General features: G+C 44.1%; 1 protein-coding gene across 1 annotated transcript in view; it reads left to right on the forward strand.

Annotated features, from left to right (window-relative positions):
• MYO18B (myosin XVIIIB) overlaps positions 1 to 26,674 on the forward strand; it is a 197,441-nt gene that overhangs the window by 157,191 nt on the left and 13,576 nt on the right. Inside the window, exons 39-41 of the mRNA XM_037878962.1 lie at positions 6,208 to 6,341; positions 9,426 to 9,467; positions 10,539 to 10,700. Of these exons, the coding sequence (XP_037734890.1) occupies positions 6,208 to 6,341; positions 9,426 to 9,467; positions 10,539 to 10,700 (338 nt within the window). The remainder of the gene's footprint in view (positions 1 to 6,207; positions 6,342 to 9,425; positions 9,468 to 10,538; positions 10,701 to 26,674) is intronic.

Here is a 26,674-nt window from a genome sequence, read left to right on the forward strand (position 1 = left end):
TTGCTACCTGGAATAATGGTGTTCTGATGTTGGGAACTTTATTGTCAGTTTATGCAAAGAAGATAATTTTTGCATTTGAAATTTAATTATGTTGATATAATTATTCCTTTCCTCGAGAAAATTGTGTGGTACAGATATGCCATGTTTGAATTTAAGTAGAAGGGCAAAATAGGTACAATTGTTGCAGGCACCAATTATGTTGATAGTAGCTGAAATCCCAGGCATATGCTAATTGGAAAGCCCAGTATATGCTATGAATAGCAGTTTTAGGATAGCATCATCCATTTGTGGCTTAAGGAAAGATTGTCCTGCTTGAATCATCTGGAACTTGTTTCCTATAGAATGTACTTAACTCCATTCCTGTGGACTGGAGAGAGAAATTATGCCATAAATGTTGAGCTTTGACCTGCTAAACTAGGGCTACTCTCAAATCCACTCTGCAGACCTCTTATCCATCCAGATCACTTCCGTGCTCTGTGCATGGAACTCCCAAGGGTGCAGCTGGAGAGCAGAGTGTACACTAGAGACTCACCATGTGCAGTATACAGCATTTGGCTGTGTCTGCTTCTACCATAGCTTGTCTCTAAAAGCAAAGGTCTTGATTCTGGGCAATTGAAGGTAATGGGAGATTTGCTATTGACTTCAGTGAAGGATCAGGCCCTCAATGTATGTACAACATGGGATAAACTAACAACTTATTAACTTGTAGGATGGAAAGCTATGAGTGTTACAATCTCTGAAACCTTCCCCAATCCATCATGTCTTCTTTTACATGGTTTATTTACAAATTCAGCTGTCCCCGTGTAAGGATGTGTGAATCAGTAGGGATAAAATAAGACCAAACCTAGACCTTTGCTCAATCCATAAACAGCAGATCTTCTGTTTACGCTTATTTGGTTCTGTTCAAGCTGAGCCAATCGTTTACTTGACAAATTTCTTCTTGTTTTCTGTTTACAAATTGCCTACTGACTGGTCATGAAATTCTCAAATTCCTTTGTTAATTCTTCAGAAAGTGCTGAATATTCTCAATTCATGCTGAGTGACAGGTTCCATAAATCATGTAGTATTGTTCTGTTCCCACCGCACATTTCTGTAAGTGAATGTAAAATTCAGAGTTAACTTTCAGTGAAAGGTGGAGCATTCAGACTTAAAATTCACTTTTCACGTGGATTTGCACAAGTGAATTACTTGAAGGTTAATGAAGAGCGAACACAAATTTGCATGAAATTTTTTCGCAGTATTGGAAGAGTTCCAGTGCCTCTAATAATAACAATAACTTGACAGCTCTTGACTGTTAACCCATCTGTTTTAGGGACAACGGTATTGTTAAGCCCTGCTGCCAGCATTCATTAGAAATCTCTGTTTTCCAGCCTACCATTAAATAACCACTCTGGCCAGAAGCTGCGAATAGAATCCCAAGCTCATCGATAGCATTAGCACGGTGGCAGTATAATGTATTAAGTCACCTGCTCAATACCATCCAATGTTAACCCCCACTCCCCACAAAATGATTGGTAACTTTGCACGTCTCTGGTGCCTTCGGCCACTGGCTCTCAGAGCTCTTTACTAACATGAATTCCTCCTCGCACAGCACCTGCTTGGAAGGTGAATTGCATTGGCCTCTCTGGGTTTCCCCAACAGTAAAAGTGACCTTCCTAAAATCACCCCCAGAGCAAAGTCTGGCAAGGTGCTGAATCCTCCCCTTCCACTGAAGTCTCTGGGAGTGGAGTTCATTCAGCACCTTGTAGGATGAGGCCCAGAGTCCTTTAGAAACCAGCTCTCCAGCCCTGCAATGGAACCATTTGAACGTGCAGGCCTAAGATGTCAGAGGAAGGACCAATTTCAGCCCCACGTAGAGAGCCAGCGCAAGACCTAGGCACCACTTAAGTTCTACCTTACCCACCAGGCAAGATTGTGTCCTGGTCCTACACAACCTTGCAGGGGACCCAAGGGGGCATAGAACCGATCGACTTTGTATGCAGCTCAGTAATGGGGTGGGAGACGGGTAGAGCCATGGGTCTTCCCTCCTGTCTGCCAACCAGCAGAGCCAACCAGCTGCAAGGAGAGAGGTAAGCAGTACTCCAAAAAGGAGTTTAAAAAAGGGAAGAAGGAGGATCCTGGGAACTACAGGCCAGTCAGCCTCACCTCAGTCCCTGGAAAAATCATGGAGCAGGTCCTCAAAGAATCAATCCTGAAGCACTTAGAGGAGAGGAAAGTGATCAGGAACAGTCAGCATGGATTCACCAAGGGAAGGTCATGCCTGACTAATCTAATCGCCTTTTATGATGAGATTACTGGTTCTGTGGATGAAGGGAAAGCAGTGGATGTATTGTTTCTCGACTTTAGCAAAGCTTTTGACACGGTCTCCCACAGCATTCTTGTCAGCAAGTTAAGGAAGTATGGGCTGGATGAATGCACTATAAGGTGGGTAGAAAGCTGGCTAGATTGTCGGGCTCAACGGGTAGTGATCAATGGCTCCATGTCTAGTTGGCAGGCGGTGTCAAGTGGAGTGCCCCATGGGGTCGGTCCTGGGGCCGGTTTTGTTCAATATCTTCATAAATGATCTGGAGGATGGTGTGGATTGCTCTCTCAGCAAATTTGCGGATGATACTAAACTGGGAGGAGTGGTAGATACGCTGGAGGGGAGGGATAGGATACAGAAGGACCTAGACAAATTGGAGGATTGGGCCAAAAGAAATCTGATGAGGTTCAATAAGGATAAGTGCAGGGTCCTGCACTTAGGATGGAAGAATCCAATGCACCGCTACAGACTAGGGACCGAATGGCTAGGCAGCAGTTCTGCGGAAAAGGACCTAGGGGTGACAGTAGACGAGAAGCTGGATATGAGTCAGCAGTGTGCCCTTGTTGCCAAGAAGGCCAATGGCATTTTGGGATGTATAAGTAGGGGCATAGCGAGCAGATCGAGGGACGTGATCGTTCCCCTCTATTCGACACTGGTGAGGCCTCATCTGGAGTACTGTGTCCAGTTTTGGGCCCCACACTACAAGAAGGATGTGGATAAATTGGAAAGAGTCCAGCGAAGGGCAACAAAAATGATTAGGGGTCTAGAGCACATGACTTATGAGGAGAGGCTGAGGGAGCTGGGATTGTTTAGTCTACAGAAGAGAAGAACGAGGGGGGATTTGATAGCTGCTTTCAACTACCTGAAAGGGGGTTCCAAAGAGGATGGCTCTAGACTGTTCTCAATGGTAGCAGATGACAGAACGAGGAGTAATGGTCTCAAGTTGCAATGGGGGAGGTTTAGATTGGATATTAGGAAAAACTTTTTCACTAAGAGGGTGGTGAAACACTGGAATGCGTTACCTAGGGAGGTGGTAGAATCTCCTTCCTTACAGGTTTTTAAGGTCAGGCTTGACAAAGCCCTGGCTGGGATGATTTAACTGGGACTTGGTCCTGCTTTGAGCAGGGGGTTGGACTAGATGACCTTCTGGGGTCCCTTCCAACCCCTGATATTCTATGATTCTATGATTCTAAGGGTACAAAAACTTACTTCCCCCTCCTAGAGCCTGAGCTGAGCACAGGGGAGACTGTGACTTGGGGTGAGTTTTGTCCCACTACTTCTGCAAGGAACTGCCCCCTCCCAGGCTGACCCAAGGTTCAGTCGACCTCTACAGCTCTGAGTGGGACTTATGCAGTCGCCTTGTGCTGGCCTTGGTATATGGATGAATTTCACTCAATGGTCTCACTTCCTTTCTGCGTGCCTCACTAGCATTTCTTTTAATGGGAACGGGGGGCCAGATCCCTGAGAAGCGGCACTGAAAATTGCAGCCTTCACATTTTATAGACGCTCATTAGAACATGTGAACGCAATGTAAAACAAGCTGATATACACGGCAGCTGCCCAAGGAGAGAGAGCGTCCTCACAATGCAAGCTGCCGAAATTACGTTATTTCTTAATATTTCACCTCTATAGAAGACTCCGGGGCCTTTCATTTTCACCAACTTGAGTAAGAAAGCAGCTGAATTCCCAGACAGGGAGAAGCAATTTCATCCCACTGGGCTGGGGGGGAGCGCAGTCCCCCATCGGTATGTCATGAAAATAATAGAATACAGCAAAACCAGAACGCAGCCAGTGACCTACATGTAATCGAGTCGCATCTTCCCGGAGCTGAGGAATTATTTTAATTAGGGCTGTTATCGGGATATCTGCGGGTTTGCTTTTTTATCAATAGGTTGTTTTACTGCTGGTTTTATATTTACAAATAGCTGATTACAGACGTGGTCGCGAAAGCTCTGCGTTTTCTCCCCGTGTGATTTAACACTTCACTGCCTGTCTTCCCAGCCTTTTTCATTTGGCTGCATCTCCCACCTCAGTTGTGTAGTGTCTGCTACTGTGTGGCCTACAACACCACAGGACGGGAGCAGAAAGCCATGTCCCGGAGCCCTTTCCATACCCCGCTGACCTGCATCGGCACGAGGATGAACAAAATGACCTGCTATGTCCTTTCCCACTCTAACTCCTAGGCTGGGGAGTTCCCTGAAGGGAACCAGTCAGACATCCACTTACATTTCCCCCCTAATAGATGGGGAATAAAAGGCCTGGAAATACTAGATTTGAAAAAGATCTGGGTGGCGTTAAAGTCCCTACAAGTATCGGAGCATTCCCAAAAGCAACTATGATTGTGTGCAGTCCAAACTCAGACATTTCTTTGCATGTTTTATGAACTGAAATGCTATTCCCCTTGGGGCTGCTCACCCTGTGATACCAAGGCTTTCATTATTTACTCTGACAGGCGGCTGGCTCCTGCACTGAGGCCTGTCGCTGCCTGCACTACAAATCATCTCTCACCTTGTCACCACAAAGACGGCAATTTTACAGCTGGCACCTTCCATCAAGTTAAATTTGCAGCTTGCGCGCTCTGTCTCTGTCATGTGATGGTTTAGGAAAGCGGGCTGAAGAATGCCTTTCCAGCTGTGATCTGAAAAGACTCAAAAGCAAATTAAAACTGCAAAGTTAAGACTGTGAGTGGTTAAAGAGTGAAATTCCCCATGTGATGAGCGCCAGCTCAGGTGGCCATTATTGCAATTATGATGGGAAAATCTCAGCTGCGGCTTGTTGCTGATGTTGACGGTGAACAATAGAACCCAGGATTGCGACACTTTTCCAACCCGTGGTTTAAATTGAACTCCTGATTTTTTTATAAGCTGGCAATGTTTCGGAAAAGAGCTTCATCTTTAAGCAGTTTGTACCATGTTATGTAAGTGGATAAGCAACCCAGAAATACACAAAAAATGTCCCTTTGGCTCCTGCACTCTCAGCAGGTCTGTTCCCAGATTAGTCTTATGAATGAGCTGCTTCCTTCCTCACATCTCGCCTGGATAAAGCACAATTTAACTGAATCTTAAAACCTGAGCGTTAAGAGAGTTGTGGTGGAACCAAATCCAATGAGTCAAAGACTGAAAAGGTGGGAAAGGCATCCTAGATCATGGACTCTACCCTCTGGCCAGACCAGTGTAACACCGCCATAAAGAGAGCGCAGGTACAACTGCCAGCTGCACCCAGGAGGTAGAGAGAATCCTGCATTTGTTTAATTTTATTTTGGGGGATAGAAATATGGTCAGTTAATGCAGTTCTAAAGGCTGTTTCAGCAAAACCAGAAAAGAACATGAGGCCAAAACCCAAGTCAAAAGCCATCAGAGGACGTAGCTCTGTTAGCATTCAAAACAAGAGGAAATGTTCAGGAGTTTGGGGGTCTCCTTACAGGATTTGGGGTGCACTGTAACCTCTGCCATAACACCGCTGCTCTTGAAGGAAAGAGGAGATAGACTAATGGTTAAAATCATTAGACTCGGCAGATCTGGGTACAGTCCCCAGGTCTTCTACCGACTTCCTGAGTGACCTTGGGGAAGTCACTTCACCTCCCTGTGCCTCAGTTTCCCATCTGCACATCAGATACTCGTGCTTCCTTTCTTCCACCCTTTGTCTGGTTTATCTTGTCCATTCAGATGGTAAGCTCTTTGAAGCGGTGACGGCCTCTTATCATGTGTTTGCACCTGACTTAGCACAATGGGGCCATTATCTTGGTTGGCACCTCTAGGTGCTACTGGAATAATAACAAATACATTCTATAAGAAAATACATCAGTTAAGTGAATGGTTTGTTACCCATCTCAGACATTTAGGTCCATGGCTGAATGTCTGCAACTTTCCTGAACAAAACCTAATCTTAACGTATGTTTTTCCTAGGAGAAGCAGGTGGATGAGCTGTCTGCAGTGAGGCAGACCTTGCAAGCTGACCTGGAAACCTCGATCAGACGCATTGCGGATCTGCAGGTCGCCCTTGAAGAGGTGCAATCCAGTGATGAAAGTGATACAGAAAGGTATCTAGACTAAAACCAAAGAAACAAGACAAAACAAAGAAGGCCAGGTTCATTCCTGGGGGAAGCATTCTACAGCTGGTGCAGATACACTAGCGACCACTGGGCCTGATGTCTCTAATTGTGACGGAAATAGTCTAATCACAAAAATCATTGGTCCATTTTCTACGCTCATGTAAATCATCCCACTTAGCATAGTTTGTGAGTGCCACCTATTATGCAAAATTTTCCGTTAAAAAAAAAAGAGACCGTTTATCAATGAAAAAAGACTTTGGGTTCCAAAAATCCCTGTTCAGTTTTTCACCAGATGCATGGTTCCCCTCAGGGAGGGGATTCTAATCCCTTGTGTTTGGTGTCATAAATATAGCTGTGAGTTGTGTTTTTTCAGAACATGAGGGCCTGCTGCTCTGTGGCTCATGGCTCTTCACCTTGTGCAGTCATTTGAATCAGTGCAAAATAGGGGTTGAATGCTCCCAATGCAGCAGGGCAGTGTTTTAACACAAGTGGAATTGGCTACACAAGGTGCAGGGTAATGGGAAAACCAGGCCCTAATTTTGCCTCTGTCTTTCAGCCTTTTCCAAAAGAGCTGGTCGAGTTAGTGGATAACTTCCTTTTACTGTGTCACAGCTGAAGTGGATTTAGGCCAGGATTGAAGGGGGTTAAACTTAGTTTTAACTATTCAACACTGATATTTTTATCATTATGTGCTTAATTTTTAAAGTTTTCCTCCTGTTTGTTAATCAGATATTAAAGCCACTGGGAAAAGCATTTCCAGTCTCGGGTGGGATAATCGTTTTAGTGCCAGTGTCACAAAATGATCTCACTTTTCAGAAAAACGCATGTTCCCAGCAGGAGGCTCAGAATTGCCAGTTGGAATTGAAATCTTTATTCTCCAACACATTTCACATTTCCTTCCTGCAGAGAAGTGCTTGTGACCTTGTGCTTTCAGACTGTTGGGCAAAATGAGTCCAGTGCAAGTCAAATTTACCACCTAAAACCCTTGACAATGAGCCTTTAAAAAGGCTGTCATCAGATAAATTTAAAAATATAATTCTCTTACAAATTAATTAAAATTAAAATTACAAGGCAAAATAATTCCAGCAGTAAATTTTGTGCTCAACAAAACAAGTGACCGAATAATCTCCAAATCAGGGGAATTTCCCCCAAAACCCATGATGCCCTGCTGTCTCTCCAGTGCTAATTGTCTAACTACTCTTCCCAGATCTGTTTTTGAGAGACCTGTTCTTACTCAGCTAAAGTCATTCTTTTCCCCATAGTTTTCACAGATACAGTCAAATATCTGAAATGTTAGTCTGAAACCTCCCTTCTGTTACTCATCTTCAGACAACTCTTAAATATTTGTTCTTTAATGGTAAATCAATCCATTGCCATCTGTCTTTCTAACTGCTTTTTAGTCTCTTTGACTGCTTCGGCGTGTCTCTTTCCCAGACAGCCTCCAGACAAGGCCATTGCTCCTGCAGCAGCAGATCTAATAGGATGGTCTTCCTGAAAATAAATCTGCTTTGTCTCCTCCTGGCTCTCCTTGCAGTGAATACAGGGCTGCTCTCTCTTTGTAAGAGGAATTCTCCTGGAAAGCCTCAGTCTTAAAGGGGAACGCACTGGGCTACACCAGCCATAGCTGCTAATGTGAGAGAAGGATGTTTCCACAGATCATCTAATTATCAGACTTCTGACAACTAGATGCTCAATAAATTGAAGTTATTGATTTAAAAAACCAGACAGCCCTGTCACGTTTACTTGCCTTCAAAATCGAGGTTGGATGGGGAGAGAGAATCCGTTTTTGCAGTAGAGCTGGTTGAAAAATTTTGACAAGAAAAAATTTCCATTCAATTGCCATTCCCCGTTTCTGGACTTGCTTCATTCTGATGACTGTTGTTCCCTCCTTTCCCTCATTGCTAAGAGGGCATTATGACAAAGAGAGAGAGGGGTTATATATACACACACGCACACACTCCATTCTTTGAAAAGATATACTTATTCAATATTATGTAAATATTATATATTTTAAAAGAATGGGGCATGTGTGTATATATACATATATTTTGACACCATTCTTTGAAAAGATGCAGTTCTTTCCCCAGTTATTAAATGGGGTAAAACAGGGTGAAACCCAAGAGCTCAGAAATGCTCTTTCTAATCAAAACTGATTTCAGATACAATTCATGCTTTACTTCGAGATGAGAAGTACTTCTCAGTAGGAACTCTCCACGCTGCTGTGCTGAGGAAAATGGTGTTCTGCCTTTTTACAGTTATTTACCCCTCCTCTACATCCATGGCTTCAGATTTTCTCATTTCCCTGCAGTCTTTAACTTCTAACCAGTGGGTCCTAAAAACAAGCCCAACCTGTTACTAAGTTGAATTAGTAAATTCAGTCCTTCTGGATCTATAACAAAAGGCTTATGATGCATTCCAGGGGGCTCAGATTTACAACTGATCAATGCCTGATGATGTGTGTCACCTCTGACTTCAGTGGAGTTAATTCTGATGCACAGAGGCGTGAGAAACAGCATCAAGCCACAAACATATTGCATTAAGTAAATCCTAGGAAAACCCATATGTTCTGATGCAGAAGAACTGCAAATAGCATTGTGGCTCACAGCAGGCATACCATGTGCTTGTCACATCAGTCCCTGTAGTCAGCCTACAGATCTGGGCTATGTGTTTGAGCATGTTACAGGATAGTTAGCCATCCAGCTGGCACAACTTGCATTACCATCAGTGGGCTCTGGACTGGCATACATCACTCTACCAATATACCACCCCCCAGTGTGCACAATGGTGGTGTGTGTGTGTGCGCGTGCACACGAGTGTGCATGCACGCATACCCATGTACCTTTCTTCTCTGGTGTGTCTGATTTTTAGGACATATTTTGGACAGAAAGAAAAACGCCCTGGTAGCTCTGCTCCTCCTTGTAATGACAGCTGGAGGAGAAAGTTGTGTTACAATGAATCTGAAATGTTTTTGATCTCCTCAAACAGAAGCTGATCCTCTGACTTCCACTGTGGTTTAGTAAAGACAGCACAATCCATCGCCAAGTGTAATGATCTTTTCTTCCTTCATTACAGTGTCCAGACAGCCCTGGAATCTGCCTGTTTAAGAATAGATATGTAAGTGAACCCTAAGATTTGCTGGCTGGTTAAAGCTTTTCACCTTTTTTGTGATATTGACTCATAGTTGTCAAAATCTCGTTTGCCAAGGAGATGTCAATACCTGGTGAAAATGTGACCATGTTCCCATTAGATGTGCTTTGATTAGTATCAGATGGAATTTCAGATGTATTGCCTTTACATACGCTGCAGCTACATTGATCTTCCACATTTTCCCTAGATATTCTGCCTGTTAATTCAAGTTAGATGGTCTCAATTTTTTTTTCTTTGCCGGGTCTGATGTGAGAATATTAAACTGGCTTGTACTTTTAAAGGAAGTGAATCTCTTAAAGGGAATCAACCTATCACCATATCAGGAGTGGACACTAATCATAAATGAACACAAACCCCTAACATAGTGTGAAACCCTTTTGGAAGGTTTGTGCCCACCTCTGATACAGACCTGGAGGACTGGTTCAAATGTGTTTTACGATGAAAGCCACCATCCCAGAGCTGAAGATCCAGTGAATCAGATGGGGATTGTGTTTGCACACCACCAATCCAGGGTACAGAGCATTTCCCCAGCATACGGAGAAACAGCCAGCTGAAGGGGCACTTGCGTGAAAATCAGGGTGCCTGGAAAAGTTTGTTCCATGTGCACTGCAAGCAGACTCTGAGCCAATCTGAGCTGACGATGTGAAAGACCAGAACAGATTCTGTCCTCTAAAGGTGTAAAAAAAAAAAATGATTAGGGATGAAGGGACCAATACAGATCAAACAAAAGCCACCCCAAATTACCACCCTAAGAGAACCCATCTAGGTTTTAGTCATCTTTGCCCCGCTTCATTTTTCATGTGCATGGCTTGGTTTGACCTGGGTCTGGAGTACAAATTCTACCACACAGTGAGAGAGGCTGGCCATGTGGTTCTTTCAAGTCAAGGGAACCTGCGAAGACAGGTGAGATAACCCTGTCAGGATAAGATTTTCAAATACCCCGTTTGCCAGCTTACCTCAGATTTCTTTGCTGTCTTTGGGGAACGAGGGCATGCCAGAGTGAATACAAAGTAAAATGGTGGTGTGTTCTGCTTACAGGGACAATCAGTCTAGCTTAGGCTCCACTCTAAGTCTGGAGCCAGAAGAAAGCATCAAATCCTGGATGGGGTCTTCAGTGGGCTGGTCATCACCTTCAGTTCCCAGTGTGGCTGGAAGTCTCTCAAGGCAATCCCTGGACAGCCACAGCACCCTGAGCCTGAGGTAAGAGCTGTCCAGAACTTTCTTAGACTAAAAAAACATCTGTGGTAATGGATGGTATGTGCTGCAGGTCGAGTTGTGAGAAACAGAGAGCTCACACCAAACATATCCTCTGTAGAAACTTTAAACAGTAAATGCCAAGTGCAACACACAGCAGGATGTATAGGGCACAGGAGCCAAGAAAACATAGCCTTCCTAGGGCCTTCAGGAGCTACTTTTTTTAAAAAAAAAAGCCATCCAGATTTCTGATTTTGCGTGCTTTTAAACTTGGCAGATTGCAACAAGACAGCAAGGCACTATTAGGCTAATGGTATTTTAAAGGTACAGTATTTCCTGTGTAAAGCTGCATTTCTGCATCTTTCCCTCTTAGAATTATAAAAGAGGCAGGTACAAAGCCAAACCATGTCACCAGCCAACATCAGCTCTTCCACACCAGTACCCCTTCACTTGACCAGACCTCCAAAGCAATGACATTTAGTTGTGACATTGGTTACTATCTGATGTCTATTTCTGATGATTGTTCATTGCCCTTTTAAATATAAGGGACTGCATTCAGCTGGGTAAGAACTACTGACTGGTGAACATTAAAAAGCTTTGGACTTTGTGTTCGGATCAATATCCAGAACTTTGAGTCACAATAAGTTTGGGAAAACTGAAGAATAGTATTCAGAGTTCCCCGTTTCATGCAGTCTTAGTCACATCTTTATCTTTAGTACTCCCTTCATTACTGCCGTATCATGTTAGGACAGTGGCTCTCAGCCTTTCCAGACTGCGGTACCCTTTCAGGAGTCAGATTTGTCTTGTGTACCCCCAAGTTTCACATCACTTAAAAACTACTTGCTTATAAAATCAGACATAAAAAATACAAAAATATCAGAGTACACTATTGCTGAAAAATTGCATATGTTCTCATTTTTACCATATAATTATAAAATAAATCTATTAGAATATAAATATTGTACTTACATTTCAGTGTATAGTATATAGAGCAGTATAAATCAGTCATTGTCTGTAGGAAATTTTAGTTTGTACTGACTTCACTAGTGCTTTTTATGTAGCCTGTTGTAAAACTAGGGAAATATCTAGATGAGTTGGTGTACCCCGGGAAGACCTCTGAGAACCACTGTGTTAGGAAGTACTCCATGAATTCTCTAAATTTATGCTCCTATTGCAATTGGTAGCTGCCTTAGCACTATTAGCAATGGGAATGTTATGCAGAGCAACAGAAAATGGTGATGTTAAAGAGAGACAGTAGCAGATACTGAATGAATTGGAAAACCATGAACTAACATGAGAGGATTTCACATTACTTGTATTGGACACTGTAATACCCACACCTAGATGTTCTCAGATGTATTTACAGTAACTGTGTGGCTACTCTCCTTCAAAGAAGTAATGGAATCATGGGGTGAAATCCTGGTCTCATTGAGGTTAATGGGACTTTTGCCACTGACTTCAGTGGGGTCAGGATTTCACCCATAGAACCTGTGTTCAGAAGCTTGGTGCAGGTGGAGATTGTGGCACGAAGGAAATGTGTGTGAATCATTGGATGGGCAGGCCATTTTTGGTCAGATCACCAAGCACGTCACAATACTACTGATCCATTCCACAAAAGGGAAAATAGGAATTGTGGCCTACAGCACACACCAAACTGCATTTTTTAATTTAGACTTCCTCCACGGTGCATTTCACCTCGTACCTGAGCACTTCACCAGCGTGCCAGGGAGGGGAATATTATTGTCTCTGTTTTACAGATGTGGAACTGGGGCACAGAGAGTCTAAGTGATTTATCCAGCTCTCCTGAATCCCAGTCTACTGCTTTAACCACAAGATCTTTCTTCTACTCTTGAAGGAGTTCAGTGGCTGTTTGACAGCCCTTGCAATGTAGGGCATGCTTATTCCAAGCCCTTTCATTGTGGATACTTGGTCAGATTTGCAGCAGAATGAAGTCGGCAATGGAAACCATATCTGGCAGCTGCCACTGAAATTTCTCTCTGTTTGACAGGACAAGGTAGGCTACATGGACATCTCTCAGTGTCACAGACCATGTATGCTTTGCTGGATGCTAATGAGGGGGGGCGCTGCCAAGCTCAGACTACTGCTGTACCTTCTGTCAATGCAAAATATCTGTCAAGTGTGTACAGACAGAACGGGCCCCATAGGAGAATATAGGAAGGAAAACTCAAAATCAGAAGTGCCACTCTGTTCTCAGTGTGGATTGTTAGGTCTGGACTGGAGTGTGGTGCAAACACCGAATAGAATACATGGGATGAACCAGCTGTCTAAAAAGACAAATGTTATCTGTAGCTGGAAGGTAAATCCATGTCACGGACAGGCTTAACATTGCAGCAAGCCATGCAGCTCCAGAAGTTGTATCCATAATAGTGTCCCAGCGCTTGTGACAAACAAACGAACAAGACAGACTTTGAGCAAGAACCACGGAAATGTCTACCACGGCTTTTTTAAACCACATTTTGGAACAAGCAAGCTATTGTTTTTCTTCTTTGAGAAAACTTTAAAAGTTCTACTGAGTAACAGAGAAGAACAAATAGTAAATACATGGTTTTGTTACTGGATCTGGCTGAGGTCCATTTAATTGTTTCCTACTGGGCTTTTTCCTCTAGGTCTCACAAATAGTGGTAGCTGTCTATTGTCTCGTACGGGGCTTAGTGAACAATCGAAGAGCTAGAAGAAGAAGAGACGCTGTGATCGCACTTGTTGCAACCTTGGAGGAAGAAGCATGATATCTTCTAGAGAAGTTGCCTCCGCTTCTGTGGCTGATCTCAGCCCTGGCTTCACATGAGCACCCATACTCAGGAGCCCCTGCACCTTCTGTTTGGCTGCAAGCTGCCTATTCTGATGGAGTGGATATTGCCTCTGACTGACACAATCATGCCACTGAAGCTCAGCGGAGCTCAAGGCTCTCAGAGCAGGCGCACACTGAAGACACCTGGCCCAGACTCTGATATTCTGGTGACACCAACACGTTCTGCAGTCCCCTAAAGAGCTGGTTCAGGTCTAACATTCTGCACCTGTTGGGAAGTGTGCAGCAGCCATTCACAATTTGCTTCAGGAACAGCTTGTTGTTTGTGGAGGCATCAGGGATGGCGATATAGCCACAGCTGTGAAGCAAGGAGTAGGGAGAGATGCTTGGGTCTCTGTCTGCGATTCAGACTAGTGCTGTGATGCCAGTGGCTTGTGTTTGGCCTTTAGCAATCATATGCCTTGTCAAAAGCTTTAGCTACAACGGGAGACACATGCAAACTCACCCATCTAGGCAGAGAAAAATGACACTCTGAATTATGTGCCATTGTACATGCAGTTATGGTCTGCATGACTCCATCTACGCCCCCTTTGGCGGTGGGAAAGTAAAAGGCTTAGGGTCAGAGTGCTGTCTACTGCTGCTCCCAGAGACTCTAATGCCTGTTCCCACCATTTAATGGAGAGAAAAGAGGGAATGAACAGCTCCTTCCATCTCACAACTGCTTCGACCAACATGTCACAAGAGCAGCCTACCAGACCTTTTCCTGAGCAATGAACCAATATCTCAGCCAGAACCATTGTCGCCCATTTGATGTGGACACTGGAGGGCAAACCCTCGGGAGATGTGATTCTAATCTGAATGCAAAAGCAACTGCAGGTCCAAGTAAGAACCAAAACATAACTGCTGCAGGTGGCTTATTGCATGTTGATTGTCATTCAGTAATAAAACCGCACCAATGATTACTGGGCGCCATGATTGCCTTTTGAATCAGTCCCAGTCACCACAGGTGGTGACATCTACTGGTTTCATGTTTATTTTTCTTTCAAGCCAGTGTATTTTTAAAACAGTAGGGGGAAAAAATCAATCAATTTGCAAACATTGCTGATGGATTCATCAAAGTGGCTTGTCTGGCGAAGATATTTTATTACATTTTCAATACTTGCTGTCTAATTAAAATATAATTAAAATATACACAATTTCATGTTTTGTTCAGTTTGCATAACACACCAATTAATGAACTATTTTAGTCTGCTAAACTGCTCAGAAGCAGCCTTTAGCGAGCACTCTTGGAAAGTTTTTTCCAATCTTGTCTAGTTTGCAAGTACATGGAGGGGAACAGAGGAGACACCTGTAGTTATTATTACACATGAATGTTAAAAATGGGGAGTTATCACACAATGGCCAAAGAGTACCAAAGATTACGAAGAATGTCTTATCAAGTATGCATTTTACGAATATGTCTTGGTTTGACCGATCGCACCATCATTTAAGGTAGCTGCCATTTTATAGACTGAAGAGTAGAGAAAAGAGGTGGAGATAGGAAAGTTACATTGTGGAGCATAATTGAGAGGTTAATACTGTCGTGTCATTAATTTTAATACATTATTTAAAACCTCTGTAGAAAAATGACTGCCTATTCAGGTCAGGTACTGTACAGTCATTGGCCCAGAGATGTTTCAGGCTACATTCTTTTCAACGTGTGGAGAAGGAAGCTCAGTGGGGGAGCATGGTATTTAAGGTCAAACCATCAAATCAAAGGAGGTAGTCGGTTCCAAACCAGGATCAGTGGAATGTTAGATGAAAGCCGCTACTTCAAAACCACACTTCAAGCAGGATAATATTCCTTGATGTATTCTCTAGAGATGATTTAAAGAGATAATGCAGTCTCTCTGTGGATTTGTATGCCATACGCTCACACGTTTACCACTGAGGGAAGATTTTATATTAAGGTGTATAAATGTATGACATGTTAATTTTTGAAGAAAATGTTAACAAGCTGTAAGCAAGTTGGACAATGGCATATATAAGCAGCCAGACAGGTAGATACTTAACGTGGCTCAGCTTGGGTCACAGCTGTGAGGCACTAGAAACTGAGGAAATTAGCCCCGAAAGAGGGTCAGAACATAAAACACACACAAAATGACATTAGCACAGAGGCCAAGTGTGCAGCCTTTGCTTGCAGGGATAGAATTTATTCCTGAGAACAGGCCAGTTGAAACCAGAGAGAATCCTGACATGAGGAAATGCTACTCTGCATGAGGAAGGGTTCAGAATTGGGCACGTAAGTGCTAAGGATTTGACTGAAACCCTCCAAATAGACCTGGAAATGAAGACACAAGGCGGGCATCTTATTTGAAATTCTGCCCTGGTATTATGGGGGTCTTCAGACAGACAGTGACTCTACATCCCAGATGTGAAGCACTTACATGGGCTGGATTTTCAGAAGTCCTCAAATCAAGGTCCGTGTCATCGTTCTGCCAGGAGCCCTGTGTGGAAGAAGGTACATAGCTCCACTGGCCAGGGGCTGTGCAGGGAAGGGAATCTCTCCACTGTCCCACTATTTATTTGCAGTAGCAAATAAACTACTCCTCTCCCCAGATCAGCTGCACCAGCCAAGTCTCTGCCCACTCGCCACCCGCCTGCTTTCTCCAGCGTACCCCGAACCAAGGCCAGGGAGGCTATACAGGAGCATAAGAGGTTTATGTGTGTGGTGGGGCAAGAGGGGAGGTTACCCCCTTGCACGTCTCATGCCCACACAATCCATGGCACAATCTAGCTCCAAGTCATTTTTGCTTGTATTGTGCACATATCTTTTTCGTTTCTGTATACAAAATTCCTGACTTTCAGACTGCAGTCCTTGCAAAGTGGGGTTTAGTGCCTACCTGATGTATAGTCACCCTGTAGTGTGTGCAGTCAGATTCTGATCTGTAGCCACACTGAATTTGTGTGATTTTTCAAGATTAATACTAGGGTCTTCCCTATAATGTTAAACACTCCATTCTTATTGTGCAGTGGTCTGAGCCCTGTGAAGTCAGGTTTACATGGTAAAATAAATACAAACCAGAATTATTTTGCTGAAGAGCAAGTCCCCACACAGCTACTATTCTAAATACCTTTTGTTGTAGTTTGAAAATGCCTTTCGGAGCCTTGTCTGTTGCTGGTACGAAATGGAATTTAAAACCAATAAAAGCAATGGTTAGACTTAGGCATAGGTAATTGACACAAGTCCTTCGTCAGAGAGCAGAGCATCCTTAGTGTGCAGAATTCTACTCTAGCATTGCATTTAGGAATGCTTTTATCTTAATTCTTATGGTTGTCTTAGGTCTTTGGTCCAAATTACTTAGGTGTAACTGTAAGTGAATGGCAATAAATCAGAAATTATGGATTAAGCTACATCATTGAGATGAACTGTGCTGGATTTATAATAAATAGGCAGCATTGTAGACTGTGGGCAGCACAGTATTTATCTCTATAAGGAGATAAATAAAAGCCACCTATTGGTCCAGCCATGGCCTAATTTCAGAACCATCCTTTGCATTCAGGCTGGAAGAGATGTCACAATCTAGAGTCGTTCTCAAGTCTATGGAATGGCAAATTCCAAACCCTAACCTTATAACTGAAAATGGCCTCAAATAATCTAAGACTGAAGTACTAGGCAGGAAGCTGTATCAAATGAAAACAAACGGAAGATAATGAATCTAGTTAGTTAATGAGAAAAAGCCTATGTGTCTTTTATCAGTTGATCTCAGTTTTATTAAGATTTCACTTACACAAACCCCCAGTAATGAGAAACAAATCTACCTAGCTTTCACTTCTTGCTAATATATGTGGGATAAAAAGAAAAGGAGTACTTGTGGCACCTTAGAGACTAACCAGTTTATTTGAGCATGAGCTTTCGTGAGCTACAGCTCACTTCATCGGATGCATAGCATATCGTGGAAACTGCAGAAGACATTATATACACACAGAGACCATGAAGCAAAACTTCCTCCCACCCCACTCTCCTGCTGGTAACAGCTTATCTAAAGTGATCATCAAGTAGGGCCATTTCCAGCACAAATCCAGGTTTTCTCACCCTTTCCCCCCCCCCCCCCACACACACATACAAACTCACTCTCCTGCTGGTAATAGCCCATCCCTCTTTGAAACCTCTCTTTATAATGCGCATGATAATCAAGGTGGGTCATTTCCAGCACTAATCCAGGTTTTCTCACCCCCCCCCAACACACACCCCCCTCCAAAAACACACACACAAACAGCAGGAGAGTGAGTTTGTGTGTGTGGTTTTTGGAGGGGGGTGTGGGGGGGTGTGAGAAAACCTGGATTAGTGCTGGAAATGACCCACCTTGATTATCATGCGCATTATAAAGAGAGGTTTCAGAGTAACAGCCGTGTTAGTCTGTATTCGTAAAAAGAAAAGGAGTACTTGTGGCACCTTAGAGACTAACCAGTTTATTTGAGCATGAGCTTTCGTGAGCTACAGCTCACTTCATCGGATGCATAGCATATGCATATGCATCCGATGAAGTGAGCTGTAGCTCACGAAAGCTCATGCTCAAATAAACTGGTTAGTCTCTAAGGTGCCACAAGTACTCCTTTTCTTACTATAAAGAGAGGTTTCAAAGAGGGATGGGCTATTACCAGCAGGAGAGTGAGTTTGTATGTGTGTGTGTGGGGGGGGGGGGAAAGGGTGAGAAAACCTGGATTTGTGCTGGAAATGGCCCTACTTGATGATCACTTTAGATAAGCTGTTACCAGCAGGAGAGTGGGGTGGGAGGAAGTTTTGCTTCATGGTCTCTGTGTGTATATAATGTCTTCTGCAGTTTCCACGATATGCTATGCATCCGATGAAGTGAGCTGTAGCTCACGAAAGCTCATGCTCAAATAAACTGGTTAGTCTCTAAGGTGCCACAAGTACTCCTTTTCTTTTTACGAATACAGACTAACATGGCTGTTACTCTGAAATATGTGGGATAGTTTTCCTTTCCTGAGCTAGCAGCTGCCAAAAGGGAGTGATATAAGGCTATGATATTCAGCCCAGTGTAGAGAGATCAGGAATTTGATTAACTTTTTCTGTAATTCTCTGATATTAAGTATTTGGACAAAAATGGCTGTCAACTCTGAATCCCAGTAAATAAGAGACACCACACAGTCAGAATAAAATGTCAACTTTTTATTAGAAAGTGAATTCAAAACTATATGAATTTACTGCATCCTTGGGTAACAAGGTTGAAATTGCTGAACTACAGAGCTACTAAGCCCAGTATGCAGGAGATAGGGGACTATTCAGGGGGCCTTCACTTGGAGGGATCAGTATCCAAACACTTCTGAACAGTCCCAGAGTGACTGGACACACATATAAAGATCATAACGGTTTTGGGTATTCGTCACATCCCTGCTAGACTTAGGTTATACTATAGCAGTCATCTCTTACATGCTGGGTTCTGTGCAGATACTCTTCTGTGGGATGAAGGGTCTGTCCTTCCTCTAGGCCCATTGATATGGTAACAAGCCCACTGCACCCTACAAACTTCATGGTTCTCACAATGATGCATACTTGAAGCTTCATGGTGATGGTGGAGACAGAACCTTGACTGTCCTGCTGCAAAAGGAGCAGCTCCATTAGCTGTTACTAGCGTGCGGCCAGTGATGTGTGGTTCTAATTTCATGTGGTAGAGGGCAGCAGTGTTCAGTCATGCTCATTGCAATATTACTATAGACTCTTCCAAGAGGAGTGATGACAAAATGGCACAATGTTTACATTTGTCTACAGTGGAAATTTTGGCTCGATTGGCATCTGTGCTGATAACCTGGTAGTAAATATTTACGTTGCTCAAGCTTTCAGTGTCTCTCTGCAAGTGCTAAAGATGAGTGCCGTCCAGCACTGGTGGTTTGGAATCTTCAAAGACTTTCTGCAGACCTTGTTACAACGGGTGAGTGAAGCTACCTTCAGGAGCGAAGGGGAGGAGTAAGAGACACAGCTTCACTCAATCTCTTTTCATGCCATAGGACAATGAAGAATGAGAGCTACTTGCTCTGGTCCCTCTGTTGCTAGTCTTCCTGCAGGGTCTTGTTTGGAAGCTGTCCGTTGCCTCTCTTGAAGCTGAGGGCCCCGGTCCCCAGATAATCTCAATGAGCTGTTACTAGTTTACAAGACAGCAGGAGTAGAAGACAGACAGACAGACATTTGTGACACTTAGCACATGCGATCTCACCTTGGGAATCTTGTGGTACTATTCACTGCAGCTGTGCTGCCCTTGTGAATGCAAAGCATCCAAGGATTTCAATTCCAAGCCAATGGCCGATGAACATCACTAGCTATTCTTCCCCCCGGTACCTCCTTAGCATTGTTAGACCCTGCCGTCCAAGGGAGCTCTTGGAAGCAAAGCTTAGTCTCTCTCAGATGTGGTAGCACATATGGCAGCAACACTGACCACGCAGAGCCATCAGCACAGCTCTCAAGTGTAGCTCTTGAGTCTTGAGAAGACTGCGTCACGCTTTCTTGTCCATGAAAACAGATCAGGATACATCCAATTGTTCTTAAGATCTTGTGGGTGCTCGTTGTTTGTATCTGATGATAGTCAGAACCTAATCCCAGATAATAAATTACTTTGAACTTTATAATTTACTTATATGTTTACTATCATAGGGAAAGAACCGCTTGCAGACAGGAAAAAAAAGGGAGATCACCTACGTTTGGATTTCAGTATCTGAATATTCTTATGATATTAGAACTGGAGGTCTGGGAGCATTCAGGAACTGGCCATGTTACTTATTTTATTTTAAAACATTATATTATCAAAAACAAATTATTTCTATTAAAAACCTCAGAACTGCCTTGCATTGATAACATGACAGGAAAATTTCTTAGAGAAATCTGGACAAATTCTTCTCTCTTACTGCCTTGGAGCTGTACTGGTTTTCATGCATGCAGAACCAAGAGCCTAATTTGGTTGATATTCTTTTTTCTCTGGACATGCATTGTATTGCAATGCAAGTGTGGATATTATGGTATAAATTATTTCAACTAGCATAATCATAATCATGTTAATTGCTGTGTAATCTGCACTAATTATTGTTGTATGTCATTTGCTTTGGTGTGGATCGCACACTACAGAATTCTATTTGGCTTGCAAATGCTTTTAGATTTTTTGTATCAGGTCTTAGTTTGCCTCTAATTTAGGAAAAGCATTTTCTGTGATGTTTACAATATTTTGCTTTGCAATTATAATATGCTTACAAATTGCGCTTCTTCTAGCACTGCCCATAGCCCTAATTGAAACAATAGAGAAACACACACACTAAGCTTAACTGACATTCAGGAAGAAGCTGACACCAGACAAATATGAGGAAATACATGGCTAAGGCCAACATTCCAAACCTCTGTGAGTTACTGATGGCACTTCAGTCTTAAGCTTTGAATTTACATACTAACGGGGTAACATTTCAGAATGGGACATGACTGTCTGTCTAGTGCTTCTGCACTGTCATGCAAAGTTTCCTCTAACTCAGTGGTTCTCAGCCAGAGGTACATGTACCCCTGGGGGTACGCAGAGGTCTGCCCAGGGTACACCAACTCATCTACCTATTTGCCTAGTTTTACAACAGGCTACATAAACAACATTAGCGAAGTCAGTGCAAACTAACGTTCATACGGACAATGACTGGTTTACACTGCTCTATAGACCATACGCTGAAATGTAAGTACAATATTTATATTCCAGTTGATGTATTTGATAATTATATGGTAAAAATGAGAACATAGCAATTTTTCAGTAACAGGGTGCTGTGACACTTTTGGATTTTTTTGTCTGATTTTGTAAGCAAGCAGTTTTTAAGTGAGGTGAAACTTGGGGGTACACAAGACAAATTAGACTCCTGCAAGTGGTACAGTGGTCTGGAAAGGTCGAGAGCCACGGCTCTAACTCCTTGCTTAGATTTGGTTGGGCGAGCATTTCTGGGGGGTGATTTTTCTTTTTGTCATGGCCAGAAATGTATGGCTAGAATGGAAAGTTTAAAAACAGCAGGAATGACTCTTCTCAGTTACATATGAGTGTACGCTTGAACCATTGAAATAGGGATTCAGGCTTTTAAAAAATGTTTATTTTATTCAGTTTAAAACATGTTTGGCTTAACAGTGTGTCTTCTGTCTTTGATTAGTTAGTGTGCCTATCTGTCAGGCTTCCATGGCTCTTAAGAGAAGGTGGCTCGTTTATGTTATGTAACTGTATAAAAAGAAGGTTATGGGATTACACTGTTTTCATTGCTTCTGCAAATCTCATGCTGTTTGTAGGCTGAAATGCGGTGTGGCCGCGATCCCAGGTTAATGGGCTAAATTTGACTTGGTAACGTCCTATTGCTTCCTCTTCTGGGCCTTAACGATACATGCCCAATGGCTGTTCATAGTCTGTGGCCACAGTGAGAATAAATGCCTTTGCTATATTTACTTCTCAAATACCAAAGGCCCCAGCTGTGCATTGGCATGCGTTCCTGGGGACGGTGCTGAGAGACAGCACAGTGCGACCAGCGTATTGACTCTCTGAAAAGCTTGGCGGTGGGGATGAGATTTGTCAGAGTGATGATAGCAATTCACACGCCTCTTCCGTTTTCAGTCCTGGCTTTGCAACTCCCACAAACAGCCGGGCAAGCTCTGGCTGCACTGCCCCGTAATCAGATAGCCTGTGGTGAGGAGCATCTTGGGTGAAATCTCAGCTCATCCCTTGATGAGTGTGAATTTCACATGGGTCACCCCATATTTCAGACAGACGTGGGATTTACTGCAGAGAGGGGTGCTTTTACAACAGACGTTTTACACAGTTTCCATGCTTGGCTTGCATGCTTCTAAAGCAGCCGCTGTGACATGAAAGCTCACCATCATGGTCCACCCATTCCAATCCCTCATGGGTCTAGTGCACTCTTAGACCATCTGTCCAGCCACTCGTGTCACTCCCTTTACAAAGGAAGCAAGCGTTTAATTGCAGGCCCTTGGCATCGCTGCATTCACAATCATGTTTATTCTGTGCGGAGCAAAGCCAAGCAACAGGAGCAGAAGATCATTGCACAACTCTTTATTAAACGAGCTTCCAGGATACACAGCATATGGACCCTTTGAGTGAAATATATTTAGAACTGTGCTGAATTGTCTATCTTCATGAGATACTCATCTCATTAACATGAGGGTCTCAGTGCTCATCCCCTCTCTTCTCTGGCACATTTCCAAACACTCATCTGAACTGGCCTACGTGATCCTTGCTTTGTCTCTTGTGAGGTGAATCAGGCACACACACAGACATCCAGGGATGTACTTCCCATTGGCCTAGCTCTGCTCCCGTTGCCATCAGAGGGAGGTTTCACTTTGATTTCAGTGCAGCTAGGTCCGTGCTGAGGACTTCTGAAAATGACACTCCTTGCTGCAAAGTTTTCAGTCTGAAAGTGGATTTTTGGGAAGGCAGCATGGTGTGTGGAGGGGAGATTTCCCTTTCCATGGATTTTGAAGATAAGGCTAGGAAGGCTGAGAAATGAATTGAACCCAGAGCCGCTACCTGACTCTGCATTTTCAGAGTAGGGTCACTGGGTCTATAGTGTCAGGCTAGACAGAATTTCAAACTGGCTGTTCTTTGGCCCAGGCAGGAAAATAGAGAGGATATGACATCACTATCAGTGGGAATGATCCCAGAGACAGTATATCAACCCAGCAATCAGAAACTTGTTACAAAGGAGAAATTAGCCTCTGCTATGCAAAGTGCTTTCTCAGAATGTAATTAATTGCAAATGAAATTTACTTTCAGTCTCTGTGTGTGGCTAGAGAGTCAGGGTTGAAGCCTCTTTTCATAGTCACTACATCATATCAAGATAGCAGATAATACAGCGAACCGCTTCAGAGCAGGAGAAACGTCAGCGTAGCACAGAACTTCTCAGTGTTGGATGGCGGCAAGAACTGAGGGATATTTCATTCAAGAGGAAAGGACCTCTTTGGCATGCAGACCTTTGTAACTGCTTGCTAAAGGCATGTCAGCTTCCCCTCTGCTTTTCTCTGGATAAAATGCAGTGCAACGTACTAATGTCAGATACAAACATAGCTAGATTGCGCGACATAATATTAAGCACTGTCACGGTATGAAAGAGGCCATTGGATTCCTTTACAGTAGCTATGCGAAAGGATCAAGGTATAGTAGGAGGTGGTAATCTGTCTTGGTTGCATTCCAACTCCGAACAGTTTGTTTACAGATAAATTCAGAGGTGCAGCAGATGGTTGTAGTCGACCTGCAGGGATATTCAGCACGTGGACAGATCAAAAGTTTTAACTTATGTCATTATAATTTGATAAAATTTCTGGCAATTGAAACCAACGTCCTAGAGAAGACTTGTCATAATGCAGGACTGGGTAGGAAAATACAGGCTGATTCTGCCACTTGTGCTCAAAATAAAGACGCCTGCAGCATGCAGAGCAGCAAGCCTGATGCTGACCAGGTTTACAGAAGTCTCTCCTCCCACACTTCCATCATGCCCTCCCAATGGCGCACACTTTCTAATTGAAAATCTGTTTAGATTAAATCAGTGGAGGAACTGACTGACTGCCGCACATGTAGGCTGCTAATTCTTTAAGGGTACTGGCTCTTTTTTTTTTTTTTCCAGACTTAGTGCAAAACTATTAAGACAGCTGAATTCCTGCAGTGCCCACACTCATTACACTCCAGGGAGTCAAACTCTTCTAATCTAACACCTTTGTCCTTGTCCTTGTCCTTGTCTAACACCTTGAGCTGGAAGGCCCTTGAGAGGTCATCAAGTCCAGCACTGAGGCAGGACCAAGTATACCTAGGCCAGCCCTGACAGGTGTTTGTCCAGCCTGTTCTTAAAAACCTCCAGTGACGGGGATCCCACACCCGCCTTTGGTAGCCTGTTCCAGAGTTTAACTACCCTGAGAGCTAGAAAGTTTTTCCTACTATTTAACCTAAATCTCCCTTGCTGCCGATTAAGCCCATTACTTCTTGTCCTGTCTTCAGCGGACATGGAGAACAATTGACCACTGTCCTCTTTATAACAGCCCTCAACGTATTTGAAGACTGTACTCAGGTCCCTCTTGTGTCTCATCTTTCAAGACTGAACAGGCCCTGTTTTTTTAAACCGTTCCTCATAGGTCATTTCATCATTTTTGTTGCTCTCCTCTGGACCCTCAACCGTTTGTCCAAATCTTTCTTAAAGTGTGGAACCCAGAACTGGACACAGAACTTCAGCTGAGGCCCCACCAGTGCTGAGTGGGACAATTATCTCCTGTGTCTTACTTATGATGCTGCTGTTAACATACCCCAGAATGATATGAGCTTTTTTTCACATCTACATCACATTGCTGACACATATTCAATTTGTGATCCACCATTATCCCCAGGTCCTTTTTAGCAATACTGCCATCTAGCTAGTTATTCCCCACTTTGTAGCTGTGTATTTGATTTTTCCTCCCTAAGTGCACTACTTTGCATTTGTCTTTATTGAATTTCATCTTGTTGAATTCCAGTCAATTCTCCAATTGGTCAGGGTTGTTTGAATTCCTCCAAAGTGCTTGCAAGCCTTCCCAACTTGGTGTCCTCTGCAAATTTTATAAACATGCTCTCCACTCCATTATCCAAGTCATTAAATATGCACTAGGGCAATCTGATGCCATAGTTTGCATTTCCCCATGTCTGCAGCACCATCTGTATTCCTCATAGATAGGGGCATACTTGTGAGCTGTTCCATTACTAGGCACTCTTGCCTGAAATGCCAGGGTTTTAAGGGCAGTAATGTTAACGAGGCTTTCTTTAATCCATGTGAGCACCCTGTCTAACCTTCCAACTATCACAGCAGGACAATCTGTGCAATTGGTGAGAGGTTGCTCATGGGGTTGAGCTCCTGGCATTCATGGTGGAGAGACAGATTGGGCTGGAGGTGGCTGCTGGGTGTGAGCTGGGTGCTTCCTGCGAGGCGAGTGATAACGACTGTTCCCTGGGAGGAAAGGTGACACACCTGGGCAGTGTTTCCTTACTGCACAAGGCCTTGCTGCTGTTGCGCTAAAACACATTCGTTATTTGCATTTTAATGTAAAAACCAATCAGGCCCTATGCTTACGCACCAAGCAGCGGATGCTTCTCCGAGTTCATAGCGCTTTTGCTCCTTTGGTTTACGTACCATGCCGGGCAGCCCCGTCACTGCTCCCAGCTGGCACAGCACTTTATGTGACAAATGGAAATACTAGTCACTGGTCTGGGTGTCTTTGCTTTGGAGTTGTGTAGCTCTTGGTGCCTTGCTACACTGATGATTGTTTCGTAAGCAAAAATATGACGTCCGAGTCCGAGGTCACGGTGCAGAGCATTGTGAGGGTGATCCTCGTGCACCTCCATTGTCTTGACTTGGCACTGCCTAGATAGGCCTAGCCCAGAGGTGGGCAAACTTTTTGGCCCGAGGGCCACATTGGGGAATAGAAATTGTATGGCGGGCCATGAATGGTCACAAAATTTGGGTTGGGCTGTGGGAAGGGGTGCGGGCTCTGGGGTGAGGCTGGGGATGAGGAGTTTAGGGTGTAGGAGGGTGCTCTGGGCTGGGACTGAGGGGTTCGGAGGGTGGGAGGGGGATCAGGGCTCGGGCAGGGGTGTGGGAAGGGGTGCAGATTCCGGCTGGGGTGCAGGCTCTGGGGTGGGGCTAGGGATGAGGGGTTTGGGGTGCAGGAGGGGGATCAGGGCTGGGACAGGGGGCTGGGGCGTGGGGAGAGGCTCAGGAGTGCAGGCTCCAAGCAGTGCTTACCTCAAGCGGCTCCCAGAAGCAGTGGCATGTCCCTTCTCCAGCTCCTACGCGGAGGTGTGGCCAGGCAGCTCTGCACGTTGCCCCACCCTTAGGCACTGCCCCTGCAGCTCCCATTGGAGCACATAGGAGCCAGAGCGGGGCCATGCTGTTGCTTCCGGGAGCTGCGTGGTGCGGCCTCGACCCTGTGCCCCGGCCGGAGCGGGGCTGAGCCGCGTGGTGCGGCTTGCGGGCTGTAGTTTGCCCACCCCGGCCTAGCCTGTGAGCCGGGCTGCCTGGGAGCCCAGCCACTATTTGCAATGAGTTGCTTTGTTTTTAAACACATAGAACACAGTTTGGATATGAGCTCCCAGGCAGAACGTTCTTTTCCCAGTCCCATTTGCCCACTCATAGACTTTAAGGCCACAAGGCACCATCCTGATCATCTAGCCTGCCCTCCTGT

The sequence above is a fragment of the Chelonia mydas genome, chromosome 15, assembly GCF_015237465.2.
Source record: "Chelonia mydas isolate rCheMyd1 chromosome 15, rCheMyd1.pri.v2, whole genome shotgun sequence".
NCBI lineage: Eukaryota > Metazoa > Chordata > Testudines > Cheloniidae > Chelonia > Chelonia mydas.